General features: G+C 51.4%; 3 protein-coding genes across 3 annotated transcripts; all 3 read left to right on the top strand.

The window, feature by feature from the left end:
- The first annotated feature begins 6,688 nt into the window (after positions 1-6,688).
- Positions 6,689-8,801, top strand: LOC135301445 (inositol 1,4,5-trisphosphate receptor-interacting protein-like 1). Its single transcript, XM_064421600.1, has 3 exons — positions 6,689-6,750; positions 7,127-7,263; positions 7,375-8,801. Exons 1-3 carry the CDS (start codon positions 6,689-6,691, stop codon positions 8,799-8,801), a joined length of 1,626 nt encoding a protein of 541 aa, XP_064277670.1.
- A 4,944-nt stretch (positions 8,802-13,745) lies between these two features.
- Positions 13,746-15,846, top strand: LOC135301444 (inositol 1,4,5-trisphosphate receptor-interacting protein-like 1). Its single transcript, XM_064421599.1, has 3 exons — positions 13,746-13,807; positions 14,172-14,308; positions 14,420-15,846. The coding sequence occupies exons 1-3, from the start codon at positions 13,746-13,748 to the stop codon at positions 15,844-15,846; spliced, it is 1,626 nt and encodes a 541-aa protein (XP_064277669.1).
- A 7,054-nt stretch (positions 15,847-22,900) lies between these two features.
- On the top strand, positions 22,901-25,022 carry LOC135301443 (inositol 1,4,5-trisphosphate receptor-interacting protein-like 1). The gene is made up of 3 exons (XM_064421598.1): positions 22,901-22,962; positions 23,348-23,484; positions 23,596-25,022. Exons 1-3 carry the CDS (start codon positions 22,901-22,903, stop codon positions 25,020-25,022), a joined length of 1,626 nt encoding a protein of 541 aa, XP_064277668.1.
- Positions 25,023-25,608: the final 586 nt, after the last annotated feature.

The raw sequence follows: 25,608 nt of genomic DNA, 5'->3' as shown, positions 1-25,608 counted from the left end.
TGGTGGTATCAACTGATCCAGGGCTGCTCCAGCCAGGTCTTCCCGCCGTGCACTACAAAGGATTGCGTTCCGATCAAGGTTCTTGACTGTCTCTGGGAGAGAGACTCCACCATCCCTGGGCAGTGTTTGGGATCAGATAATGGACGCTGTTTCTCCTTGTTCTCGCATGGGAAAACATTAGGTCAACATTGTACCTGCAACTGTGTTGCAGCTGACCTGATATTTTGTATATATAAAGGTCTAGATTTTTAATTTGTATCTATATAGATATATATATCCCCTGTATTCATATTATATGCAAGAAAGCATATCAATTAGCATATGTAAGAGTAAGATATAATAAAAACCAATTATATCAACAATACCAATGATGTAACTCTTATATCGTGATGATATATGATTAGAAACAGTCAAATATGTAATTTTGTTTAGAGAATACAATATAGCCAATATTTAGTGCCACTCTAAGTTGTGATATGTATTCATGCTCTTAGCACATTGATAGCTGGAAAGATTTTCATAAAAGAGATACATATGTAAGACACATAACTATTACATCTTCTTTATTGCATAGAAGAATGGTTTTTGACGTAGCAGTAAAGCCATAGATGGTGTCTCTGACTGCTGGGGACACACCATGATGCTCTATAGTTAGTGCATTGACGAGTAGCAACCTGGAAACTGCTTTGCTCTTGATTCAATAAACTACAATATTCCAGAACGTGGATGGTGCAAGACTTTATTGATCTTAAGCAGACCTGTAAACATGGTAAAAGTCAAAAAGTTGTGAAGCTGGGCTTGTGAAGAGTCTCCTTGAAGTCAGCCAAATATGCAGTGCTGCACTGGTTCTAATGAGAAATCAAGCCCAGCTGCCCCCGGCCCCAGTGATCACAGAATCACAGAGGAGCTTGCCTTGGAGGGGTCCTTAGAAATGGTCTTGTTGCAACCCTGCTGCCAAGGGCAGGGACACCTTGCACTAGGCCAGCTTGCTCCAAGCCGTGTGCGGCCTGGCGTGGAACACGGCCAGCGATGGGGCAGCCACAGCTGCTGTGGGCAGCGCGGGCCAGGGCCTCAGCAGCCTGAGAGGCGAGAATTTCTTGCACATCTCCAGCCCAAGCCTGCCCGCTGTCAGTGGGAAGCCACTGGGCCTGGTGCTGTCCCAGCAGGCCCTTGTCCACAGCCCCTCTCAGGTCTCTGCTGGGCCTAGCGCAGGGACTGAAAGGCCGCAGGAAGGTGCCCCCGCAGAAGGCCTTGGAGAGCACTGGGGCCAGGAGTGCCACCATGAGGGCAGCAAGCAGGGCCTGCTGTGGCCGTCAGGAAAGGAGGGCAGAGGACGGGCGCTGAGGCCCTGCCAGCTGGAGCTGGGAGCTCTGGAGTGCGGCTGGCAGAGAGCCGTGGGAGATCCGTGCAGCAGCAAGGACACGGGCTTCTAGGTGCGTGAGAAAGCAGAGAAGAGCTGGAGAATGGGCACTGAAGGAGAAGGGTGTCTCCCTGTGTGCAAAAACCTTCACACCACCAGCGGTTGGATCCAGGAAAGACACAGAGGAGTCCTGTAATGTTATTGGAGTAGAGGGAGAGGCCAAGGGACATTTCCCATGGCGTGTCTGGAATTGTTGAGACTCAGGACAAGGGCGAAGCTTCCTTTTTTATCCTAATTCCCAGGTGCATCACCCTCTTTCTTCTCCCACTGCCTGCGGTATTCGGAAGGAACAGACTGCCCGAATTGCCGACTCTATGGCCCCCTCTAATATTCTCCCTCCGTTTTATATATATTTGTAACACTGCAGAAGGGACAGGAAGGGAAGGGTAGGCGCTGGGGTCACCATCAATGTAAGGGGGTGTTCCAGCTGTCTAGAGCTTACTGATGGTGCTGATGGGGTTGAGCATTTTTGGGTAGGAAGCAGGGGGAAGGCCAGCAGCACCAGCCTGTGACTCTTCAAAGGCGGTTCATCACTGCAGTCTTTGGAGCTGTGCCTGTTTCTGCACAGAAAGATCAATGTATCTGGAACTGGTGACCCAAAATGCATCTTTCTACTGCAGAACATCTTGTAATTGTGCTGGGGAACTCAGAATGCCAGATGAGGGAATGTTTGAAAGGACCACTGGTGGTATCAATTGATCCAGGGCTGCTCCAGCCAGGTCTTCCCGCCGTGCACTACAAAGGATTGCGTTCCGATCAAGGTTCTTGACTGTCTCTGGGAGAGAGACTCCACCATCCCTGGGCAGTGTTTGGGATCAGATAATGGATGGTGTTTCTCCTTGTTCTTGCATGGGAAAACTTTAGGTCAGCATTGTACCTGCAACTGTGTTGCAGCTGACCTGATATTTTGTATATATAAAGGTCTAGATTTTTAATTTGTATCTATATAGATATATATATCCCCTGTATTCATATTATATGCAAGAAAGCATATCAATTAGCATATGTAAGAGTAAGATATAATAAAAACCAATTATATCAACAATACCAATGATGTAACTCTTATATCGTGATGATATATGATTAGAAACAGTCAAATATGTAATTTTGTTTAGAGAATACAATATAGCCAATATTTAGTGCCACTCTAAGTTGTGATATGTATTCATGCTCTTAGCACATTGATAGCTGGAAAGATTTTCATAAAAGAGATACATATGTAAGACACATAACTATTACATCTTCTTTATTGCATAGAAGAATGGTTTTTGACGTAGCAGTAAAGCCATAGATGGTGTCTCTGACTGCTGGGGACACACCATGATGCTCTATAGTTAGTGCATTGACGAGTAGCAACCTGGAAACTGCTTTGCTCTTGATTCAATAAACTACAATATTCCAGAACGTGGATGGTGCAAGACTTTATTGATCTTAAGCAGACCTGTAAACATGGTAAAAGTCAAAAAGTTGTGAAGCTGGGCTTGTGAAGAGTCTCCTTGAAGTCAGCCAAATATGCAGTGCTGCACTGGTTCTAATGAGAAATCAAGCCCAGCTGCCCCCGGCCCCAGTGATCACAGAATCACAGAGGAGCTTGCCTTGGAGGGGTCCTTAGAAATGGTCTTGTTGCAACCCTGCTGCCAAGGGCAGGGACACCTTGCACTAGGCCAGCTTGCTCCAAGCCGTGTGCGGCCTGGCGTGGAACACGGCCAGCGATGGGGCAGCCACAGCTGCTGTGGGCAGCGCGGGCCAGGGCCTCAGCAGCCTGAGAGGCAAGAATTTCTTGCACATCTCCAGCCCAAGCCTGCCCGCTGTCAGTGGGAAGCCACTGGGCCTGGTGCTGTCCCAGCAGGCCCTTGTCCACAGCCCCTCTCAGGTCTCTGCTGGGCCTAGCGCAGGGACTGAAAGGCCGCAGGAAGGTGCCCCCGCAGAAGGCCTTGGAGAGCACTGGGGCCAGGAGTGCCACCATGAGGGCAGCAAGCAGGGCCTGCTGTGGCCGTCAGGAAAGGAGGGCAGAGGACGGGCGCTGAGGCCCTGCCAGCTGGAGCTGGGAGCTCTGGAGTGCGGCTGGCAGAGAGCCGTGGGAGATCCGTGCAGCAGCAAGGACACGGGCTTCTAGGTGCGTGAGAAAGCAGAGAAGAGCTGGAGAATGGGCACTGAAGGAGAAGGGTGTCTCCCTGTGTGCAAAAACCTTCACACCACCAGCGGTTGGATCCAGGAAAGACACAGAGGAGTCCTGTAATGTTATTGGAGTAGAGGGAGAGGCCAAGGGACATTTCCCATGGCGTGTCTGGAATTGTTGAGACTCAGGACAAGGGCGAAGCTTCCTTTTTTATCCTAATTCCCAGGTGCATCACCCTCTTTCTTCTCCCACTGCCTGCGGTATTCGGAAGGAACAGACTGCCCGAATTGCCGACTCTATGGCCCCCTCTAATATTCTCCCTCCGTTTTATATATATTTGTAACACTGCAGAAGGGACAGGAAGGGAAGGGTAGGCGCTGGGGTCACCATCAATGTAAGGGGGTGTTCCAGCTGTCTAGAGCTTACTGATGGTGCTGATGGGGTTGAGCATTTTTGGGTAGGAAGCAGGGGGAAGGCCAGCAGCACCAGCCTGTGACTCTTCAAAGGCGGTTCATCACTGCAGTCTTTGGAGCTGTGCCTGTTTCTGCACAGAAAGATCAATGTATCTGGAACTGGTGACCCAAAATGCATCTTTCTACTGCAGAACATCTTGTAATTGTGCTGGGGAACTCAGAATGCCAGATGAGGGAATGTTTGAAAGGACCACTGGTGGTATCAATTGATCCAGGGCTGCTCCAGCCAGGTCTTCCCGCCGTGCACTACAAAGGATTGCGTTCCGATCAAGGTTCTTGACTGTCTCTGGGAGAGAGACTCCACCATCCCTGGGCAGTGTTTGGGATCAGATAATGGATGGTGTTTCTCCTTGTTCTTGCATGGGAAAACTTTAGGTCAGCATTGTACCTGCAACTGTGTTGCAGCTGACCTGATATTTTGTATATATAAAGGTCTAGATTTTTAATTTGTATCTATATAGATATATATATCCCCTGTATTCATATTATATGCAAGAAAGCATATCAATTAGCATATGTAAGAGTAAGATATAATAAAAACCAATTATATCAACAATACCAATGATGTAACTCTTATATCGTGATGATATATGATTAGAAACAGTCAAATATGTAATTTTGTTTAGAGAATACAATATAGCCAATATTTAGTGCCACTCTAAGTTGTGATATGTATTCATGCTCTTAGCACATTGATAGCTGGAAAGATTTTCATAAAAGAGATACATATGTAAGACACATAACTATTACATCTTCTTTATTGCATAGAAGAATGGTTTTTGACGTAGCAGTAAAGCCATAGATGGTGTCTCTGACTGCTGGGGACACACCATGATGCTCTATAGTTAGTGCATTGACGAGTAGCAACCTGGAAACTGCTTTGCTCTTGATTCAATAAACTACAATATTCCAGAACGTGGATGGTGCAAGACTTTATTGATCTTAAGCAGACCTGTAAACATGGTAAAAGTCAAAAAGTTGTGAAGCTGGGCTTGTGAAGAGTCTCCTTGAAGTCAGCCAAATATGCAGTGCTGCACTGGTTCTAATGAGAAATCAAGCCCAGCTGCCCCCGGCCCCAGTGATCACAGAATCACAGAGGAGCTTGCCTTGGAGGGGTCCTTAGAAATGGTCTTGTTGCAACCCTGCTGCCAAGGGCAGGGACACCTTGCACTAGGCCAGCTTGCTCCAAGCCGTGTGCGGCCTGGCGTGGAACACGGCCAGCGATGGGGCAGCCACAGCTGCTGTGGGCAGCGCGGGCCAGGGCCTCAGCAGCCTGAGAGGCGAGAATTTCTTGCACATCTCCAGCCCAAGCCTGCCCGCTGTCAGTGGGAAGCCACTGGGCCTGGTGCTGTCCCAGCAGGCCCTTGTCCACAGCCCCTCTCAGGTCTCTGCTGGGCCTAGCGCAGGGACTGAAAGGCCGCAGGAAGGTGCCCCCGCAGAAGGCCTTGGAGAGCACTGGGGCCAGGAGTGCCACCATGAGGGCAGCAAGCAGGGCCTGCTGTGGCCGTCAGGAAAGGAGGGCAGAGGACGGGCGCTGAGGCCCTGCCAGCTGGAGCTGGGAGCTCTGGAGTGCGGCTGGCAGAGAGCCGTGGGAGATCCGTGCAGCGGCAAGGACACGGGCTTCTAGGTGCGTGAGAAAGCAGAGAAGAGCTGGAGAATGGGCACTGAAGGAGAAGGGTGTCTCCCTGTGTGCAAAAACCTTCACACCACCAGCCGTTGGATTCTGGAAAGACACAGAGGAGTCCTGTAATGTTACTGGAGTAGAGGGAGAGGCCAAGGGACATTTCCCATGGCGTGTCTGGAATTGTTGAGACTCAGGACAAGGGCGAAGCTTCCTTTTTTATCCTAATTCCCAGGTGCATCACCCTCTTTCTTCTCCCACTGCCTGCGGTATTCGGAAGGTACAGACTGCCCGAATTGCCGACTCTATGGCCCCCGCTAATATGCTCCCTCCGTTTTATATATATTTGTAACACTGCAGAAGGGACAGGAAGGGAAGGGTAGGCGCTGGGGTCACCATCAATGTAAGGGGGTGTTCCAGCTGTCTAGAGCTTACTGATGGTGCTGATGGGGTTGAGCATTTTTGGGTAGGAAGCAGGGGGAAGGCCAGCAGCACCAGCCTGTGACTCTTCAAAGGCGGTTCATCACTGCAGTCTTTGGAGCTGTGCCTGTTTCTGCACAGAAAGATCAATGTATCTGGAACTGGTGACCCAAAATGCATCTTTCTACTGCAGAACATCTTGTAATTGTGCTGGGGAACTCTTTCTGGAGCAGAAGACATGAGTGCTCTCCCAGAGGCCTGGTACACAAGTGGTTGTGGGGAAGCAAGAGGATGCTGTCATGCTCATCCTTCAGAAAAGCAGCAAGCCTGAAACCAACGTGCACCTTTTATAGACTCAGAGATTTAACTGAAGCTCAGTGCGGAGTCAAGCTTTAGACCCCATGATCCTCAAGGGTGCCTTCCACCATGGATATCTGTGAGATTGCCAATGGAGGGCCGCTGATAAGAAAGACAAGAGAAAGACCAAGAGAAGTTCTTTGAAGAAGATTCACGGAAAGGCTGGCCCTGCCACCCCAGGGCCCCTCCAAGAGTCTGAGCTGGGGTGGGGACAAAGGGCGGGGCTGGGCTGGCTGTGGTGTACTGTGCCGTCCCTGACATCATTACGCCATGTCACAATGGGGGCAGCTACACAAGGCCCCAGCAAGGTAACGCTGGCCCTGTATTGCTTGGGCAAGCGGTGAGTGCACACGTGGGGCGGGGAGGCTGGGCTGGGGACAAGGGCTGGGGCAGAAATGCTGCACCCGGGGTTGGCTTTTCCCCCTGCATGCAGGGACAGCCCCTCATGGCAGAGCCTTGGGCAGGGCACCGTGCTGCTGCTGCTGCTGCTGCTGCTGCTGCTGCTGCTGCTGCTGCAGCTGCTGGAGCAGCGGAACAGGCCTGGCTTCTTGCCAGCTCTCTGGGGTCCTGTCCTTCCTGCTCCCAGATCCTTGGGATTCCCGTCCCTGCTGTCCCCAATGCCAGCTGCCTCCCTCACAGCCTCTCTCAAGGCCTTCTCTCTCCATCCTCTTGCAGACCATGGATACCTGGGTATTGTGGCTCTTGCTCTTGCAAAGTGTAGTCCAGTACCCACAGCCCGTGGGTGATGGCTTGGACAAGGCGACACGTCTGCGAATGGAGGTGCGTGCCAAGCTCCAGGAAGAGGAGAGGATTCGTCTGGAGCGGGAGGTGGAGCAGCTGGCCCTGAAGCAGGGTGTCTGGGCCTGGGGAGATCTGCTCTGCCCTGCCTGGCAGCACTGGCACGTCTGGGCTCTTGCTGGGCTCCTGCTCCTTCTCTTGGCACTGTGGTATATGTGGAGGAAAGGGAGCCTGAGGAGACAGGAGCATGAAGAAGGAAGTGATGATGTATATGAAGAGGAAGTGGAAAATGTGGATGCAAACGAAGAAGGTGTCGGAAACGAAGAAGAAGGAGACAACGACGTGGATGGGGAGGAAAACAACAATGATGATGGCAATGCACAGGAAGCCGACAATGCTGCTGCAAATGAAGAAGGTGCTGCTGCAAATGAAGAAGGTGCTGCTGCAAATGAAGTTGGCAATGAGGCTGCAAATGCAGCAAACATCAATGATGTTGGAAATGAAGCGGAAGAATACCGTGATCGTGCCGATAACTTTGGAAGAATCATAATGGAGCGCATACAGTGGCCTGAGCAGGACCTGGAAAAAGGATGCGCGTGGACAACAACCTTGATGAAGCATTTTGCATATTACTTTCGACGGGTCTTGTCCGACAGTTTCTATCCAGTGCTGCATGGAGCTATCGGGGTGGGCAGTGCCTTCGAAGGTTGGAGTCCCCGTGAGCAGGATGTTGTGTACCAGGTGCTCATACCCATGACACCTCCCCGAGGACACAGCTTCCACCTAGAGCTGGGCACTGCAGGGCAGAGGCGCTTGAGGAACTTCCACATCCGCGTGCAGCAGGAGTGCACCTGCACGAGGGAGCAGCAGGATGACAACACGCTATGCTTCCTGCACCACCCTGAGGAGGAGCTGAGGGGGTGTCAGGATCCCAGCCTCCTCGATACCCTGTGCACGGGCTGCTACCTGGATGTGCAGAAAACTGCTCGCTGGTTCTACCAGCTGGTGAAAGCAATCTGGCCGGCTTTGCCTCAGTCACACCAATGGCATTTAGTGCTGCTGCCCTCCAGACGCTCCTGCCGGTTCAAGGTGACCAATGGCACAGAAAGCTACCAGATTGAGATGCTGTTTGGGGTGCGGCAAGGCAACTCAGATGTCTTTGCAAGCAGTCAGCCTAGGCAAGCCCACACCTCAAGCACAATCTGGCCGGAGAGCTACGCCGTGGCCGAGATGAAGTTCTTCAGGTACATCGCCAGGCGGGCTCCCCCTGACAGCTTGCACCTGAAATGCCTGCAATTCTTCACTCGTCTTCAGCTGGGCTTAGGCTTCTCCACCTACACCATGAAGACCATCGTCATGCACATCCTGAGCGTCTTACCCGTGTCACAGTGGCGCAGGAGACATTTTGTGAGGCGGCTGATGGATATCAGCGAGAGTCTGCGCACGTGTGTGGAAGTGAGACGCCTCAATCACTTCATTGTGGGCAACCAGAGGCTTCCTGAGGGGATCCATTTGCCCCCAGAGGTCCTAATGGCCGGGTCGTGCAATCTCTTCCATGACCTGGTGATGGATCCGGTTGCCCACTCCCAGGCCATGAGCCAGTACGTGGATCTGCACCAGTGGTTCAAACGGATCCTTAAAAATGAACAGTGAAGGAGCTGCTCCTGCACAGAGCTGTGCTTGTGAGGCTCACACGTGGTGGCAGAGAACAGCTCTCAGTAAACGGGAAAAGAGGCTACGATGTGGGCTACAGAGGGGGAAGGGAAAACGCTGCGTAGCAGCACTATGCCCTCAACAGCAGCAGTGTCGTCTCATCATTTCTCCCCAGCACTGCATCCAGTGATGACCAGGCTGGCTACAAAGATCAAGGACCACGCAAGAGGAAAATGCTGTTATTTTCCCACCTCTTTCTTTGAGTCCATTTTGCCTCTGAGAGCTTCACCTTGTGCAAAGATGCTGATCTCAGAATGCCAGATGAGGGAATGTTTGAAAGGACCACTGGTGGTATCAACTGATCCAGGGCTGCTCCAGCCAGGTCTTCCCGCCGTGCACTACAAAGGATTGCGTTCCGATCAAGGTTCTTGACTGTCTCTGGGAGAGAGACTCCACCATCCCTGGGCAGTGTTTGGGATCAGATAATGGACGCTGTTTCTCCTTGTTCTCGCATGGGAAAACATTAGGTCAACGTTGTACCTGCAACTGTGTTGCAGCTGACCTGATATTTTGTATATATAAAGGTCTAGATTTTTAGTTTGTGTATATATAGATATATATATATATATATATATATATATCCCCTCTATTCATATTATATTCAAGAAAGCGTAACAATTACCATATGTAAGAGTAAAATATAATAAAATCAAATAATATCAACAATACTGATTATGTAACTCTTATATCGTGATGAGATTAGAAACAGTCAAATATGTAATTTTGTTTAGAGAATACAATATAGCCAATATTTAGTGTCACTCTAAGTTGTGATATGTATTCATGCTCTTAGCACATTGATAGCTGGAAAGATTTTCATAAAAGAGATACATATGTAAGACACATAACTATTACATCTTCTTTATTGCATAGAAGAATGGTTTTTGACGTAGCAGTAAAGCCATAGATGGTGTCTCTGACTGCTGGGGACACACCATGATGCTCTATAGTTAGTGCATTGACGAGTAGCAACCTGGAAACTGCTTTGCTCTTGATTCAATAAACTACAATATTCCAGAACGTGGATGGTGCAAGACTTTATTGATCTTAAGCAGACCTGTAAACATGGTAAAAGTCAAAAAGTTGTGAAGCTGGGCTTGTGAAGAGTCTCCTTGAAGTCAGCCAAATATGCAGTGCTGCACTGGTTCTAATGAGAAATCAAGCCCAGCTGCCCCCGGCCCCAGTGATCACAGAATCACAGAGGAGCTTGCCTTGGAGGGGTCCTTAGAAATGGTCTTGTTGCAACCCTGCTGCCAAGGGCAGGGACACCTTGCACTAGGCCAGCTTGCTCCAAGCCGTGTGCGGCCTGGCGTGGAACACGGCCAGCGATGGGGCAGCCACAGCTGCTGTGGGCAGCGCGGGCCAGGGCCTCAGCAGCCTGAGAGGCAAGAATTTCTTGCACATCTCCAGCCCAAGCCTGCCCGCTGTCAGTGGGAAGCCACTGGGCCTGGTGCTGTCCCAGCAGGCCCTTGTCCACAGCCCCTCTCAGGTCTCTGCTGGGCCTAGCGCAGGGACTGAAAGGCCGCAGGAAGGTGCCCCCGCAGAAGGCCTTGGAGAGCACTGGGGCCAGGAGTGCCACCATGAGGGCAGCAAGCAGGGCCTGCTGTGGCCGTCAGGAAAGGAGGGCAGAGGACGGGCGCTGAGGCCCTGCCAGCTGGAGCTGGGAGCTCTGGAGTGCGGCTGGCAGAGAGCCGTGGGAGATCCGTGCAGCAGCAAGGACACGGGCTTCTAGGTGCGTGAGAAAGCAGAGAAGAGCTGGAGAATGGGCACTGAAGGAGAAGGGTGTCTCCCTGTGTGCAAAAACCTTCACACCACCAGCCGTTGGATCCAGGAAAGACACAGAGGAGTCCTGTAATGTTATTGGAGTAGAGGGAGAGGCCAAGGGACATTTCCCATGGCGTGTCTGGAATTGTTGAGACTCAGGACAAGGGCGAAGCTTCCTTTTTTATCCTAATTCCCAGGTGCATCACCCTCTTTCTTCTCCCACTGCCTGCGGTATTCGGAAGGAACAGACTGCCCGAATTGCCGACTCTATGGCCCCCTCTAATATTCTCCCTCCGTTTTATATATATTTGTAACACTGCAGAAGGGACAGGAAGGGAAGGGTAGGCGCTGGGGTCACCATCAATGTAAGGGGGTGTTCCAGCTGTCTAGAGCTTACTGATGGTGCTGATGGGGTTGAGCATTTTTGGGTAGGAAGCAGGGGGAAGGCCAGCAGCACCAGCCTGTGACTCTTCAAAGGCGGTTCATCACTGCAGTCTTTGGAGCTGTGCCTGTTTCTGCACAGAAAGATCAATGTATCTGGAACTGGTGACCCAAAATGCATCTTTCTACTGCAGAACATCTTGTAATTGTGCTGGGGAACTCAGAATGCCAGATGAGGGAATGTTTGAAAGGACCACTGGTGGTATCAAGTGATCCAGGGCTGCTCCAGCCAGGTCTTCCCGCCGTGCACTACAAAGGATTGCGTTCCGATCAAGGTTCTTGACTGTCTCTGGGAGAGAGACTCCACCATCCCTGGGCAGTGTTTGGGATCAGATAATGGATGGTGTTTCTCCTTGTTCTTGCATGGGAAAACTTTAGGTCAGCATTGTACCTGCAACTGTGTTGCAGCTGACCTGATATTTTGTATATATAAAGGTCTAGATTTTTAATTTGTATCTATATAGATATATATATCCCCTGTATTCATATTATATGCAAGAAAGCATATCAATTAGCATATGTAAGAGTAAGATATAATAAAAACCAATTATATCAACAATACCAATGATGTAACTCTTATATCGTGATGATATATGATTAGAAACAGTCAAATATGTAATTTTGTTTAGAGAATACAATATAGCCAATATTTAGTGCCACTCTAAGTTGTGATATGTATTCATGCTCTTAGCACATTGATAGCTGGAAAGATTTTCATAAAAGAGATACATATGTAAGACACATAACTATTACATCTTCTTTATTGCATAGAAGAATGGTTTTTGACGTAGCAGTAAAGCCATAGATGGTGTCTCTGACTGCTGGGGACACACCATGATGCTCTATAGTTAGTGCATTGACGAGTAGCAACCTGGAAACTGCTTTGCTCTTGATTCAATAAACTACAATATTCCAGAACGTGGATGGTGCAAGACTTTATTGATCTTAAGCAGACCTGTAAACATGGTAAAAGTCAAAAAGTTGTGAAGCTGGGCTTGTGAAGAGTCTCCTTGAAGTCAGCCAAATATGCAGTGCTGCACTGGTTCTAATGAGAAATCAAGCCCAGCTGCCCCCGGCCCCAGTGATCACAGAATCACAGAGGAGCTTGCCTTGGAGGGGTCCTTAGAAATGGTCTTGTTGCAACCCTGCTGCCAAGGGCAGGGACACCTTGCACTAGGCCAGCTTGCTCCAAGCCGTGTGCGGCCTGGCGTGGAACACGGCCAGCGATGGGGCAGCCACAGCTGCTGTGGGCAGCGCGGGCCAGGGCCTCAGCAGCCTGAGAGGCGAGAATTTCTTGCACATCTCCAGCCCAAGCCTGCCCGCTGTCAGTGGGAAGCCACTGGGCCTGGTGCTGTCCCAGCAGGCCCTTGTCCACAGCCCCTCTCAGGTCTCTGCTGGGCCTAGCGCAGGGACTGAAAGGCCGCAGGAAGGTGCCCCCGCAGAAGGCCTTGGAGAGCACTGGGGCCAGGAGTGCCACCATGAAGGCAGCAAGCAGGGCCTGCTGTGGCCGTCAGGAAAGGAGGGCAGAGGACGGGCGCTGAGGCCCTGCCAGCTGGAGCTGGGAGCTCTGGAGTGCGGCTGGCAGAGAGCCGTGGGAGATCCGTGCAGCGGCAAGGACACGGGCTTCTAGGTGCGTGAGAAAGCAGAGAAGAGCTGGAGAATGGGCACTGAAGGAGAAGGGTGTCTCCCTGTGTGCAAAAACCTTCACACCACCAGCCGTTGGATTCTGGAAAGACACAGAGGAGTCCTGTAATGTTACTGGAGTAGAGGGAGAGGCCAAGGGACATTTCCCATGGCGTGTCTGGAATTGTTGAGACTCAGGACAAGGGCGAAGCTTCCTTTTTTATCCTAATTCCCAGGTGCATCACCCTCTTTCTTCTCCCACTGCCTGCGGTATTCGGAAGGTACAGACTGCCCGAATTGCCGACTCTATGGCCCCTGCTAATATGCTCCCTCCGTTTTATATATATTTGTAACACTGCAGAAGGGACAGGAAGGGAAGGGTAGGCGCTGGGGTCACCATCAATGTAAGGGGGGGTTCCAGCTGTCTAGAGCTTACTGATGGTGCTGATGGGGTTGAGCATTTTTGGGTAGGAAGCAGGGGGAAGGCCAGCAGCACCAGCCTGTGACTCTTCAAAGGCGGTTCATCACTGCAGTCTTTGGAGCTGTGCCTGTTTCTGCACAGAAAGATCAATGTATCTGGAACTGGTGACCCAAAATGCATCTTTCTACTGCAGAACATCTTGTAATTGTGCTGGGGAACTCTTTCTGGAGCAGAAGACATGAGTGCTCTCCCAGAGGCCTGGTACACAAGTGGTTGTGGGGAAGCAAGAGGATGCTGTCATGCTCATCCTTCAGAAAAGCAGCAAGCCTGAAACCAACTTGCACCTTTTATAGACTCAGAGATTTAACTGAAGCTCAGTGCGGAGTCAAGCTTTAGACCCCATGATCCTCAAGGGTGCCTTCCACCATGGATATCTGTGAGATTGCCAATGGAGGGCCGCTGATAAGAAAGACAAGAGAAAGACCAAGAGAAGTTCTTTGAAGAAGATTCATGGAAAGGCTGGCCCTGCCACCCCAGGGCCCCTCCAAGAGTCTGAGCTGGGGTGGGGACAAAGGGCGGGGCTGGGCTGGCTGTGGTGTACTGTGCCGTCCCTGACATCATTACGCCATGTCACAATGGGGGCAGCTACACAAGGCCCCAGCAAGGTAACGCTGGCCCTGTATTGCTTGGGCAAGCGGTGAGTGCACACGTGGGGCGGGGAGGCTGGGCTGGGGACAAGGGCTGGGGCAGAAATGCTGCACCCGGGGTTGGCTTTTCCCCCTGCATGCAGGGACAGCCCCTCATGGCAGAGCCTTGGGCAGGGCACCGTGCTGCTGCTGCTGCTGCTGCTGCTGCTGCTGCAGCTGCTGGAGCAGCGGAACAGGCCTGGCTTCTTGCCAGCTCTCTGGGGTCCTGTCCTTCCTGCTCCCAGATCCTTGGGATTCCCGTCCCTGCTGTCCCCAATGCCAGCTGCCTCCCTCACAGCCTCTCTCAAGGCCTTCTCTCTCCATCCTCTTGCAGACCATGGATACCTGGGTATTGTGGCTCTTGCTCTTGCAAAGTGTAGTCCAGTACCCACAGCCCGTGGGTGATGGCTTGGACAAGGCGACACGTCTGCGAATGGAGGTGCGTGCCAAGCTCCAGGAAGAGGAGAGGATTCGTCTGGAGCGGGAGGTGGAGCAGCTGGCCCTGAAGCAGGGTGTCTGGGCCTGGGGAGATCTGCTCTGCCCTGCCTGGCAGCACTGGCACGTCTGGGCTCTTGCTGGGCTCCTGCTCCTTCTCTTGGCACTGTGGTATATGTGGAGGAAAGGGAGCCTGAGGAGACAGGAGCATGAAGAAGGAAGTGATGATGTATATGAAGAGGAAGTGGAAAATGTGGATGCAAACGAAGAAGGTGTCGGAAACGAAGAAGAAGGAGACAACGACGTGGATGGGGAGGAAAACAACAATGATGATGGCAATGCACAGGAAGCCGACAATGCTGCTGCAAATGAAGAAGGTGCTGCTGCAAATGAAGAAGGTGCTGCTGCAAATGAAGTTGGCAATGAGGCTGCAAATGCAGCAAACATCAATGATGTTGGAAATGAAGCGGAAGAATACCGTGATCGTGCCGATAACTTTGGAAGAATCATAATGGAGCGCATACAGTGGCCTGAGCAGGACCTGGAAAAAGGATGCGCGTGGACAACAACCTTGATGAAGCATTTTGCATATTACTTTCGACGGGTCTTGTCCGACAGTTTCTATCCAGTGCTGCATGGAGCTATCGGGGTGGGCAGTGCCTTCGAAGGTTGGAGTCCCCGTGAGCAGGATGTTGTGTACCAGGTGCTCATACCCATGACACCTCCCCGAGGACACAGCTTCCACCTAGAGCTGGGCACTGCAGGGCAGAGGCGCTTGAGGAACTTCCACATCCGCGTGCAGCAGGAGTGCACCTGCACGAGGGAGCAGCAGGATGACAACACGCTATGCTTCCTGCACCACCCTGAGGAGGAGCTGAGGGGGTGTCAGGATCCCAGCCTCCTCGATACCCTGTGCACGGGCTGCTACCTGGATGTGCAGAAAACTGCTCGCTGGTTCTACCAGCTGGTGAAAGCAATCTGGCCGGCTTTGCCTCAGTCACACCAATGGCATTTAGTGCTGCTGCCCTCCAGACGCTCCTGCCGGTTCAAGGTGACCAATGGCACAGAAAGCTACCAGATTGAGATGCTGTTTGGGGTGCGGCAAGGCAACTCAGATGTCTTTGCAAGCAGTCAGCCTAGGCAAGCCCACACCTCAAGCACAATCTGGCCGGAGAGCTACGCCGTGGCCGAGATGAAGTTCTTCAGGTACATCGCCAGGCGGGCTCCCCCTGACAGCTTGCACCTGAAATGCCTGCAATTCTTCACTCGTCTTCAGCTGGGCTTAGGCTTCTCCACCTACACCATGAAGACCATCGTCATGCACATCCTGAGCGTCTTACCCGTGTCACAGTGGCGCAGGAGACATTTTGTGAGGCGGCTGATGGATATCAGCGAGAGTCTGCGCACGTGTGTGGAAGTGAGACGCCTCAATCACTTCATTGTGGGCAACCAGAGGCTTCCTGAGGGGATCCATTTGCCCCCAGAGGTCCTAATGGCCGGGTCGTGCAATCTCTTCCATGACCTGGTGATGGATCCGGTTGCCCACTCCCAGGCCATGAGCCAGTACGTGGATCTGCACCAGTGGTTCAAACGGATCCTTAAAAATGAACAGTGAAGGAGCTGCTCCTGCACAGAGCTGTGCTTGTGAGGCTCACACGTGGTGGCAGAGAACAGCTCTCAGTAAACGGGAAAAGAGGCTACGATGTGGGCTACAGAGGGGGAAGGGAAAACGCTGCGTAGCAGCACTATGCCCTCAACAGCAGCAGTGTCGTCTCATCATTTCTCCCCAGCACTGCATCCAGTGATGACCAGGCTGGCTACAAAGATCAAGGACCACGCAAGAGGAAAATGCTGTTATTTTCCCACCTCTTTCTTTGAGTCCATTTTGCCTCTGAGAGCTTCACCTTGTGCAAAGATGCTGATCTCAGAATGCCAGATGAGGGAATGTTTGAAAGGACCACTGGTGGTATCAACTGATCCAGGGCTGCTCCAGCCAGGTCTTCCCGCCGTGCACTACAAAGGATTGCGTTCCGATCAAGGTTCTTGACTGTCTCTGGGAGAGAGACTCCACCATCCCTGGGCAGTGTTTGGGATCAGATAATGGACGCTGTTTCTCCTTGTTCTCGCATGGGAAAACATTAGGTCAACGTTGTACCTGCAACTGTGTTGCAGCTGACCTGATATTTTGTATATATAAAGGTCTAGATTTTTAGTTTGTGTATATATATATATATATATATATATATAGATATATATATCCCCTGTATTCATATTATATGCAAGAAAGCATATCAATTAGCATATGTAAGAGTAAGATATAATAAAAACCAATTATATCAACAATACCAATGATGTAACTCTTATATCGTGATGATATATGATTAGAAACAGTCAAATATGTAATTTTGTTTAGAGAATACAATATAGCCAATATTTAGTGCCACTCTAAGTTGTGATATGTATTCATGCTCTTAGCACATTGATAGCTGGAAAGATTTTCATAAAAGAGATACATATGTAAGACACATAACTATTACATCTTCTTTATTGCATAGAAGAATGGTTTTTGACGTAGCAGTAAAGCCATAGATGGTGTCTCTGACTGCTGGGGACACACCATGATGCTCTATAGTTAGTGCATTGACGAGTAGCAACCTGGAAACTGCTTTGCTCTTGATTCAATAAACTACAATATTCCAGAACGTGGATGGTGCAAGACTTTATTGATCTTAAGCAGACCTGTAAACATGGTAAAAGTCAAAAAGTTGTGAAGCTGGGCTTGTGAAGAGTCTCCTTGAAGTCAGCCAAATATGCAGTGCTGCACTGGTTCTAATGAGAAATCAAGCCCAGCTGCCCCCGGCCCCAGTGATCACAGAATCACAGAGGAGCTTGCCTTGGAGGGGTCCTTAGAAATGGTCTTGTTGCAACCCTGCTGCCAAGGGCAGGGACACCTTGCACTAGGCCAGCTTGCTCCAAGCCGTGTGCGGCCTGGCGTGGAACACGGCCAGCGATGGGGCAGCCACAGCTGCTGTGGGCAGCGCGGGCCAGGGCCTCAGCAGCCTGAGAGGCGAGAATTTCTTGCACATCTCCAGCCCAAGCCTGCCCGCTGTCAGTGGGAAGCCACTGGGCCTGGTGCTGTCCCAGCAGGCCCTTGTCCACAGCCCCTCTCAGGTCTCTGCTGGGCCTAGCGCAGGGACTGAAAGGCCGCAGGAAGGTGCCCCCGCAGAAGGCCTTGGAGAGCACTGGGGCCAGGAGTGCCACCATGAGGGCAGCAAGCAGGGCCTGCTGTGGCCGTCAGGAAAGGAGGGCAGAGGACGGGCGCTGAGGCCCTGCCAGCTGGAGCTGGGAGCTCTGGAGTGCGGCTGGCAGAGAGCCGTGGGAGATCCGTGCAGCAGCAAGGACACGGGCTTCTAGGTGCGTGAGAAAGCAGAGAAGAGCTGGAGAATGGGCACTGAAGGAGAAGGGTGTCTCCCTGTGTGCAAAAACCTTCACACCACCAGCGGTTGGATCCAGGAAAGACACAGAGGAGTCCTGTAATGTTATTGGAGTAGAGGGAGAGGCCAAGGGACATTTCCCATGGCGTGTCTGGAATTGTTGAGACTCAGGACAAGGGCGAAGCTTCCTTTTTTATCCTAATTCCCAGGTGCATCACCCTCTTTCTTCTCCCACTGCCTGCGGTATTCGGAAGGAACAGACTGCCCGAATTGCCGACTCTATGGCCCCCTCTAATATTCTCCCTCCGTTTTATATATATTTGTAACACTGCAGAAGGGACAGGAAGGGAAGGGTAGGCGCTGGGGTCACCATCAATGTAAGGGGGTGTTCCAGCTGTCTAGAGCTTACTGATGGTGCTGATGGGGTTGAGCATTTTTGGGTAGGAAGCAGGGGGAAGGCCAGCAGCACCAGCCTGTGACTCTTCAAAGGCGGTTCATCACTGCAGTCTTTGGAGCTGTGCCTGTTTCTGCACAGAAAGATCAATGTATCTGGAACTGGTGACCCAAAATGCATCTTTCTACTGCAGAACATCTTGTAATTGTGCTGGGGAACTCAGAATGCCAGATGAGGGAATGTTTGAAAGGACCACTGGTGGTATCAATTGATCCAGGGCTGCTCCAGCCAGGTCTTCCCGCCGTGCACTACAAAGGATTGCGTTCCGATCAAGGTTCTTGACTGTCTCTGGGAGAGAGACTCCACCATCCCTGGGCAGTGTTTGGGATCAGATAATGGATGGTGTTTCTCCTTGTTCTTGCATGGGAAAACTTTAGGTCAGCATTGTACCTGCAACTGTGTTGCAGCTGACCTGATATTTTGTATATATAAAGGTCTAGATTTTTAATTTGTATCTATATAGATATATATATCCCCTGTATTCATATTATATGCAAGAAAGCATATCAATTAGCATATGTAAGAGTAAGATATAATAAAAACCAATTATATCAACAATACCAATGATGTAACTCTTATATCGTGATGATATATGATTAGAAACAGTCAAATATGTAATTTTGTTTAGAGAATACAATATAGCCAATATTTAGTGCCACTCTAAGTTGTGATATGTATTCATGCTCTTAGCACATTGATAGCTGGAAAGATTTTCATAAAAGAGATACATATGTAAGACACATAACTATTACATCTTCTTTATTGCATAGAAGAATGGTTTTTGACGTAGCAGTAAAGCCATAGATGGTGTCTCTGACTGCTGGGGACACACCATGATGCTCTATAGTTAGTGCATTGACGAGTAGCAACCTGGAAACTGCTTTGCTCTTGATTCAATAAACTACAATATTCCAGAACGTGGATGGTGCAAGACTTTATTGATCTTAAGCAGACCTGTAAACATGGTAAAAGTCAAAAAGTTGTGAAGCTGGGCTTGTGAAGAGTCTCCTTGAAGTCAGCCAAATATGCAGTGCTGCACTGGTTCTAATGAGAAATCAAGCCCAGCTGCCCCCGGCCCCAGTGATCACAGAATCACAGAGGAGCTTGCCTTGGAGGGGTCCTTAGAAATGGTCTTGTTGCAACCCTGCTGCCAAGGGCAGGGACACCTTGCACTAGGCCAGCTTGCTCCAAGCCGTGTGCGGCCTGGCGTGGAACACGGCCAGCGATGGGGCAGCCACAGCTGCTGTGGGCAGCGCGGGCCAGGGCCTCAGCAGCCTGAGAGGCAAGAATTTCTTGCACATCTCCAGCCCAAGCCTGCCCGCTGTCAGTGGGAAGCCACTGGGCCTGGTGCTGTCCCAGCAGGCCCTTGTCCACAGCCCCTCTCAGGTCTCTGCTGGGCCTAGCGCAGGGACTGAAAGGCCGCAGGAAGGTGCCCCCGCAGAAGGCCTTGGAGAGCACTGGGGCCAGGAGTGCCACCATGAGGGCAGCAAGCAGGGCCTGCTGTGGCCGTCAGGAAAGGAGGGCAGAGGACGGGCGCTGAGGCCCTGCCAGCTGGAGCTGGGAGCTCTGGAGTGCGGCTGGCAGAGAGCCGTGGGAGATCCGTGCAGCAGCAAGGACACGGGCTTCTAGGTGCGTGAGAAAGCAGAGAAGAGCTGGAGAATGGGCACTGAAGGAGAAGGGTGTCTCCCTGTGTGCAAAAACCTTCACACCACCAGCCGTTGGATCCAGGAAAGACACAGAGGAGTCCTGTAATGTTATTGGAGTAGAGGGAGAGGCCAAGGGACATTTCCCATGGCGTGTCTGGAATTGTTGAGACTCAGGACAAGGGCGAAGCTTCCTTTTTTATCCTAATTCCCAGGTGCATCACCCTCTTTCTTCTCCCACTGCCTGCGGTATTCGGAAGGAACAGACTGCCCGAATTGCCGACTCTATGGCCCCCTCTAATATTCTCCCTCCGTTTTATATATATTTGTAACACTGCAGAAGGGACAGGAAGGGAAGGGTAGGCGCTGGGGTCACCATCAATGTAAGGGGGTGTTCCAGCTGTCTAGAGCTTACTGATGGTGCTGATGGGGTTGAGCATTTTTGGGTAGGAAGCAGGGGGAAGGCCAGCAGCACCAGCCTGTGACTCTTCAAAGGCGGTTCATCACTGCAGTCTTTGGAGCTGTGCCTGTTTCTGCACAGAAAGATCAATGTATCTGGAACTGGTGACCCAAAATGCATCTTTCTACTGCAGAACATCTTGTAATTGTGCTGGGGAACTCAGAATGCCAGATGAGGGAATGTTTGAAAGGACCACTGGTGGTATCAATTGATCCAGGGCTGCTCCAGCCAGGTCTTCCCGCCGTGCACTACAAAGGATTGCGTTCCGATCAAGGTTCTTGACTGTCTCTGGGAGAGAGACTCCACCATCCCTGGGCAGTGTTTGGGATCAGATAATGGATGGTGTTTCTCCTTGTTCTTGCATGGGAAAACTTTAGGTCAGCATTGTACCTGCAACTGTGTTGCAGCTGACCTGATATTTTGTATATATAAAGGTCTAGATTTTTAATTTGTATCTATATAGATATATATATCCCCTGTATTCATATTATATGCAAGAAAGCATATCAATTAGCATATGTAAGAGTAAGATATAATAAAAACCAATTATATCAACAATACCAATGATGTAACTCTTATATCGTGATGATATATGATTAGAAACAGTCAAATATGTAATTTTGTTTAGAGAATACAATATAGCCAATATTTAGTGCCACTCTAAGTTGTGATATGTATTCATGCTCTTAGCACATTGATAGCTGGAAAGATTTTCATAAAAGAGATACATATGTAAGACACATAACTATTACATCTTCTTTATTGCATAGAAGAATGGTTTTTGACGTAGCAGTAAAGCCATAGATGGTGTCTCTGACTGCTGGGGACACACCATGATGCTCTATAGTTAGTGCATTGACGAGTAGCAACCTGGAAACTGCTTTGCTCTTGATTCAATAAACTACAATATTCCAGAACGTGGATGGTGCAAGACTTTATTGATCTTAAGCAGACCTGTAAACATGGTAAAAGTCAAAAAGTTGTGAAGCTGGGCTTGTGAAGAGTCTCCTTGAAGTCAGCCAAATATGCAGTGCTGCACTGGTTCTAATGAGAAATCAAGCCCAGCTGCCCCCGGCCCCAGTGATCACAGAATCACAGAGGAGCTTGCCTTGGAGGGGTCCTTAGAAATGGTCTTGTTGCAACCCTGCTGCCAAGGGCAGGGACACCTTGCACTAGGCCAGCTTGCTCCAAGCCGTGTGCGGCCTGGCGTGGAACACGGCCAGCGATGGGGCAGCCACAGCTGCTGTGGGCAGCGCGGGCCAGGGCCTCAGCAGCCTGAGAGGCGAGAATTTCTTGCACATCTCCAGCCCAAGCCTGCCCGCTGTCAGTGGGAAGCCACTGGGCCTGGTGCTGTCCCAGCAGGCCCTTGTCCACAGCCCCTCTCAGGTCTCTGCTGGGCCTAGCGCAGGGACTGAAAGGCCGCAGGAAGGTGCCCCCGCAGAAGGCCTTGGAGAGCACTGGGGCCAGGAGTGCCACCATGAGGGCAGCAAGCAGGGCCTGCTGTGGCCGTCAGGAAAGGAGGGCAGAGGACGGGCGCTGAGGCCCTGCCAGCTGGAGCTGGGAGCTCTGGAGTGCGGCTGGCAGAGAGCCGTGGGAGATCCGTGCAGCGGCAAGGACACGGGCTTCTAGGTGCGTGAGAAAGCAGAGAAGAGCTGGAGAATGGGCACTGAAGGAGAAGGGTGTCTCCCTGTGTGCAAAAACCTTCACACCACCAGCCGTTGGATTCTGGAAAGACACAGAGGAGTCCTGTAATGTTACTGGAGTAGAGGGAGAGGCCAAGGGACATTTCCCATGGCGTGTCTGGAATTGTTGAGACTCAGGACAAGGGCGAAGCTTCCTTTTTTATCCTAATTCCCAGGTGCATCACCCTCTTTCTTCTCCCACTGCCTGCGGTATTCGGAAGGTACAGACTGCCCGAATTGCCGACTCTATGGCCCCCGCTAATATGCTCCCTCCGTTTTATATATATTTGTAACACTGCAGAAGGGACAGGAAGGGAAGGGTAGGCGCTGGGGTCACCATCAATGTAAGGGGGGGTTCCAGCTGTCTAGAGCTTACTGATGGTGCTGATGGGGTTGAGCATTTTTGGGTAGGAAGCAGGGGGAAGGCCAGCAGCACCAGCCTGTGACTCTTCAAAGGCGGTTCATCACTGCAGTCTTTGGAGCTGTGCCTGTTTCTGCACAGAAAGATCAATGTATCTGGAACTGGTGACCCAAAATGCATCTTTCTACTGCAGAACATCTTGTAATTGTGCTGGGGAACTCTTTCTGGAGCAGAAGACATGAGTGCTCTCCCAGAGGCCTGGTACACAAGTGGTTGTGGGGAAGCAAGAGGATGCTGTCATGCTCATCCTTCAGAAAAGCAGCAAGCCTGAAACCAACGTGCACCTTTTATAGACTCAGAGATTTAACTGAAGCTCAGTGCGGAGTCAAGCTTTAGACCCCATGATCCTCAAGGGTGCCTTCCACCATGGATATCTGTGAGATTGCCAATGGAGGGCCGCTGATAAGAAAGACAAGAGAAAGACCAAGAGAAGTTCTTTGAAGAAGATTCACGGAAAGGCTGGCCCTGCCACCCCAGGGCCCCTCCAAGAGTCTGAGCTGGGGTGGGGACAAAGGGCGGGGCTGGGCTGGCTGTGGTGTACTGTGCCGTCCCTGACATCATTACGCCATGTCACAATGGGGGCAGCTACACAAGGCCCCAGCAAGGTAACGCTGGCCCTGTATTGCTTGGGCAAGCGGTGAGTGCACACGTGGGGCGGGGAGGCTGGGCTGGGGACAAGGGCTGGGGCAGAAATGCTGCACCCGGGGTTGGCTTTTCCCCCTGCATGCAGGGACAGCCCCTCATGGCAGAGCCTTGGGCAGGGCACCGTGCTGCTGCTGCTGCTGCTGCTGCTGCTGCTGCTGCTGCTGCTGCTGCTGCTGCAGCTGCTGGAGCAGCGGAACAGGCCTGGCTTCTTGCCAGCTCTCTGGGGTCCTGTCCTTCCTGCTCCCAGATCCTTGGGATTCCCGTCCCTGCTGTCCCCAATGCCAGCTGCCTCCCTCACAGCCTCTCTCAAGGCCTTCTCTCTCCATCCTCTTGCAGACCATGGATACCTGGGTATTGTGGCTCTTGCTCTTGCAAAGTGTAGTCCAGTACCCACAGCCCGTGGGTGATGGCTTGGACAAGGCGACACGTCTGCGAATGGAGGTGCGTGCCAAGCTCCAGGAAGAGGAGAGGATTCGTCTGGAGCGGGAGGTGGAGCAGCTGGCCCTGAAGCAGGGTGTCTGGGCCTGGGGAGATCTGCTCTGCCCTGCCTGGCAGCACTGGCACGTCTGGGCTCTTGCTGGGCTCCTGCTCCTTCTCTTGGCACTGTGGTATATGTGGAGGAAAGGGAGCCTGAGGAGACAGGAGCATGAAGAAGGAAGTGATGATGTATATGAAGAGGAAGTGGAAAATGTGGATGCAAACGAAGAAGGTGTCGGAAACGAAGAAGAAGGAGACAACGACGTGGATGGGGAGGAAAACAACAATGATGATGGCAATGCACAGGAAGCCGACAATGCTGCTGCAAATGAAGAAGGTGCTGCTGCAAATGAAGAAGGTGCTGCTGCAAATGAAGTTGGCAATGAGGCTGCAAATGCAGCAAACATCAATGATGTTGGAAATGAAGCGGAAGAATACCGTGATCGTGCCGATAACTTTGGAAGAATCATAATGGAGCGCATACAGTGGCCTGAGCAGGACCTGGAAAAAGGATGCGCGTGGACAACAACCTTGATGAAGCATTTTGCATATTACTTTCGACGGGTCTTGTCCGACAGTTTCTATCCAGTGCTGCATGGAGCTATCGGGGTGGGCAGTGCCTTCGAAGGTTGGAGTCCCCGTGAGCAGGATGTTGTGTACCAGGTGCTCATACCCATGACACCTCCCCGAGGACACAGCTTCCACCTAGAGCTGGGCACTGCAGGGCAGAGGCGCTTGAGGAACTTCCACATCCGCGTGCAGCAGGAGTGCACCTGCACGAGGGAGCAGCAGGATGACAACACGCTATGCTTCCTGCACCACCCTGAGGAGGAGCTGAGGGGGTGTCAGGATCCCAGCCTCCTCGATACCCTGTGCACGGGCTGCTACCTGGATGTGCAGAAAACTGCTCGCTGGTTCTACCAGCTGGTGAAAGCAATCTGGCCGGCTTTGCCTCAGTCACACCAATGGCATTTAGTGCTGCTGCCCTCCAGACGCTCCTGCCGGTTCAAGGTGACCAATGGCACAGAAAGCTACCAGATTGAGATGCTGTTTGGGGTGCGGCAAGGCAACTCAGATGTCTTTGCAAGCAGTCAGCCTAGGCAAGCCCACACCTCAAGCACAATCTGGCCGGAGAGCTACGCCGTGGCCGAGATGAAGTTCTTCAGGTACATCGCCAGGCGGGCTCCCCCTGACAGCTTGCACCTGAAATGCCTGCAATTCTTCACTCGTCTTCAGCTGGGCTTAGGCTTCTCCACCTACACCATGAAGACCATCGTCATGCACATCCTGAGCGTCTTACCCGTGTCACAGTGGCGCAGGAGACATTTTGTGAGGCGGCTGATGGATATCAGCGAGAGTCTGCGCACGTGTGTGGAAGTGAGACGCCTCAATCACTTCATTGTGGGCAACCAGAGGCTTCCTGAGGGGATCCATTTGCCCCCAGAGGTCCTAATGGCCGGGTCGTGCAATCTCTTCCATGACCTGGTGATGGATCCGGTTGCCCACTCCCAGGCCATGAGCCAGTACGTGGATCTGCACCAGTGGTTCAAACGGATCCTTAAAAATGAACAGTGAAGGAGCTGCTCCTGCACAGAGCTGTGCTTGTGAGGCTCACACGTGGTGGCAGAGAACAGCTCTCAGTAAACGGGAAAAGAGGCTACGATGTGGGCTACAGAGGGGGAAGGGAAAACGCTGCGTAGCAGCACTATGCCCTCAACAGCAGCAGTGTCGTCTCATCATTTCTCCCCAGCACTGCATCCAGTGATGACCAGGCTGGCTACAAAGATCAAGGACCACGCAAGAGGAAAATGCTGTTATTTTCCCACCTCTTTCTTTGAGTCCATTTTGCCTCTGAGAGCTTCACCTTGTGCAAAGATGCTGATCTCAGAATGCCAGATGAGGGAATGTTTGAAAGGACCACTGGTGGTATCAACTGATCCAGGGCTGCTCCAGCCAGGTCTTCCCGCCGTGCACTACAAAGGATTGCGTTCCGATCAAGGTTCTTGACTGTCTCTGGGAGAGAGACTCCACCATCCCTGGGCAGTGTTTGGGATCAGATAATGGACGCTGTTTCTCCTTGTTCTCGCATGGGAAAACATTAGGTCAACGTTGTACCTGCAACTGTGTTGCAGCTGACCTGATATTTTGTATATATAAAGGT

The sequence above is a fragment of the Passer domesticus genome, chromosome 5 (assembly GCF_036417665.1).
Source record: "Passer domesticus isolate bPasDom1 chromosome 5, bPasDom1.hap1, whole genome shotgun sequence".
Classification (NCBI taxonomy): Eukaryota; Metazoa; Chordata; class Aves; order Passeriformes; family Passeridae; genus Passer; species Passer domesticus.
This window is presented reverse-complemented; position numbering and strand designations above follow the sequence as displayed.

Excerpts from the sequence above, each read along its gene's own strand:
- LOC135301445 (XM_064421600.1), top strand. The coding sequence starts at position 6,689 with ATGGGGGCAGCTACACAAGGCCCCAGCAAGGTAACGCTGGCCCTGTAT. Across the intron at positions 6,751-7,126 it reads CTGTATTGCTTGGGCAAGCG|TGTAGTCCAGTACCCACAGC; the intron begins GTGAGTGCACAC and ends GCTCTTGCAAAG. Across the intron at positions 7,264-7,374 it reads GCAGCTGGCCCTGAAGCAGG|GGAGCCTGAGGAGACAGGAG; the intron begins GTGTCTGGGCCT and ends TGTGGAGGAAAG.
- LOC135301444 (XM_064421599.1), top strand. The coding sequence starts at position 13,746 with ATGGGGGCAGCTACACAAGGCCCCAGCAAGGTAACGCTGGCCCTGTAT. Across the intron at positions 13,808-14,171 it reads CTGTATTGCTTGGGCAAGCG|TGTAGTCCAGTACCCACAGC; the intron begins GTGAGTGCACAC and ends GCTCTTGCAAAG. Across the intron at positions 14,309-14,419 it reads GCAGCTGGCCCTGAAGCAGG|GGAGCCTGAGGAGACAGGAG; the intron begins GTGTCTGGGCCT and ends TGTGGAGGAAAG.
- LOC135301443 (XM_064421598.1), top strand. The coding sequence starts at position 22,901 with ATGGGGGCAGCTACACAAGGCCCCAGCAAGGTAACGCTGGCCCTGTAT. Across the intron at positions 22,963-23,347 it reads CTGTATTGCTTGGGCAAGCG|TGTAGTCCAGTACCCACAGC; the intron begins GTGAGTGCACAC and ends GCTCTTGCAAAG. Across the intron at positions 23,485-23,595 it reads GCAGCTGGCCCTGAAGCAGG|GGAGCCTGAGGAGACAGGAG; the intron begins GTGTCTGGGCCT and ends TGTGGAGGAAAG.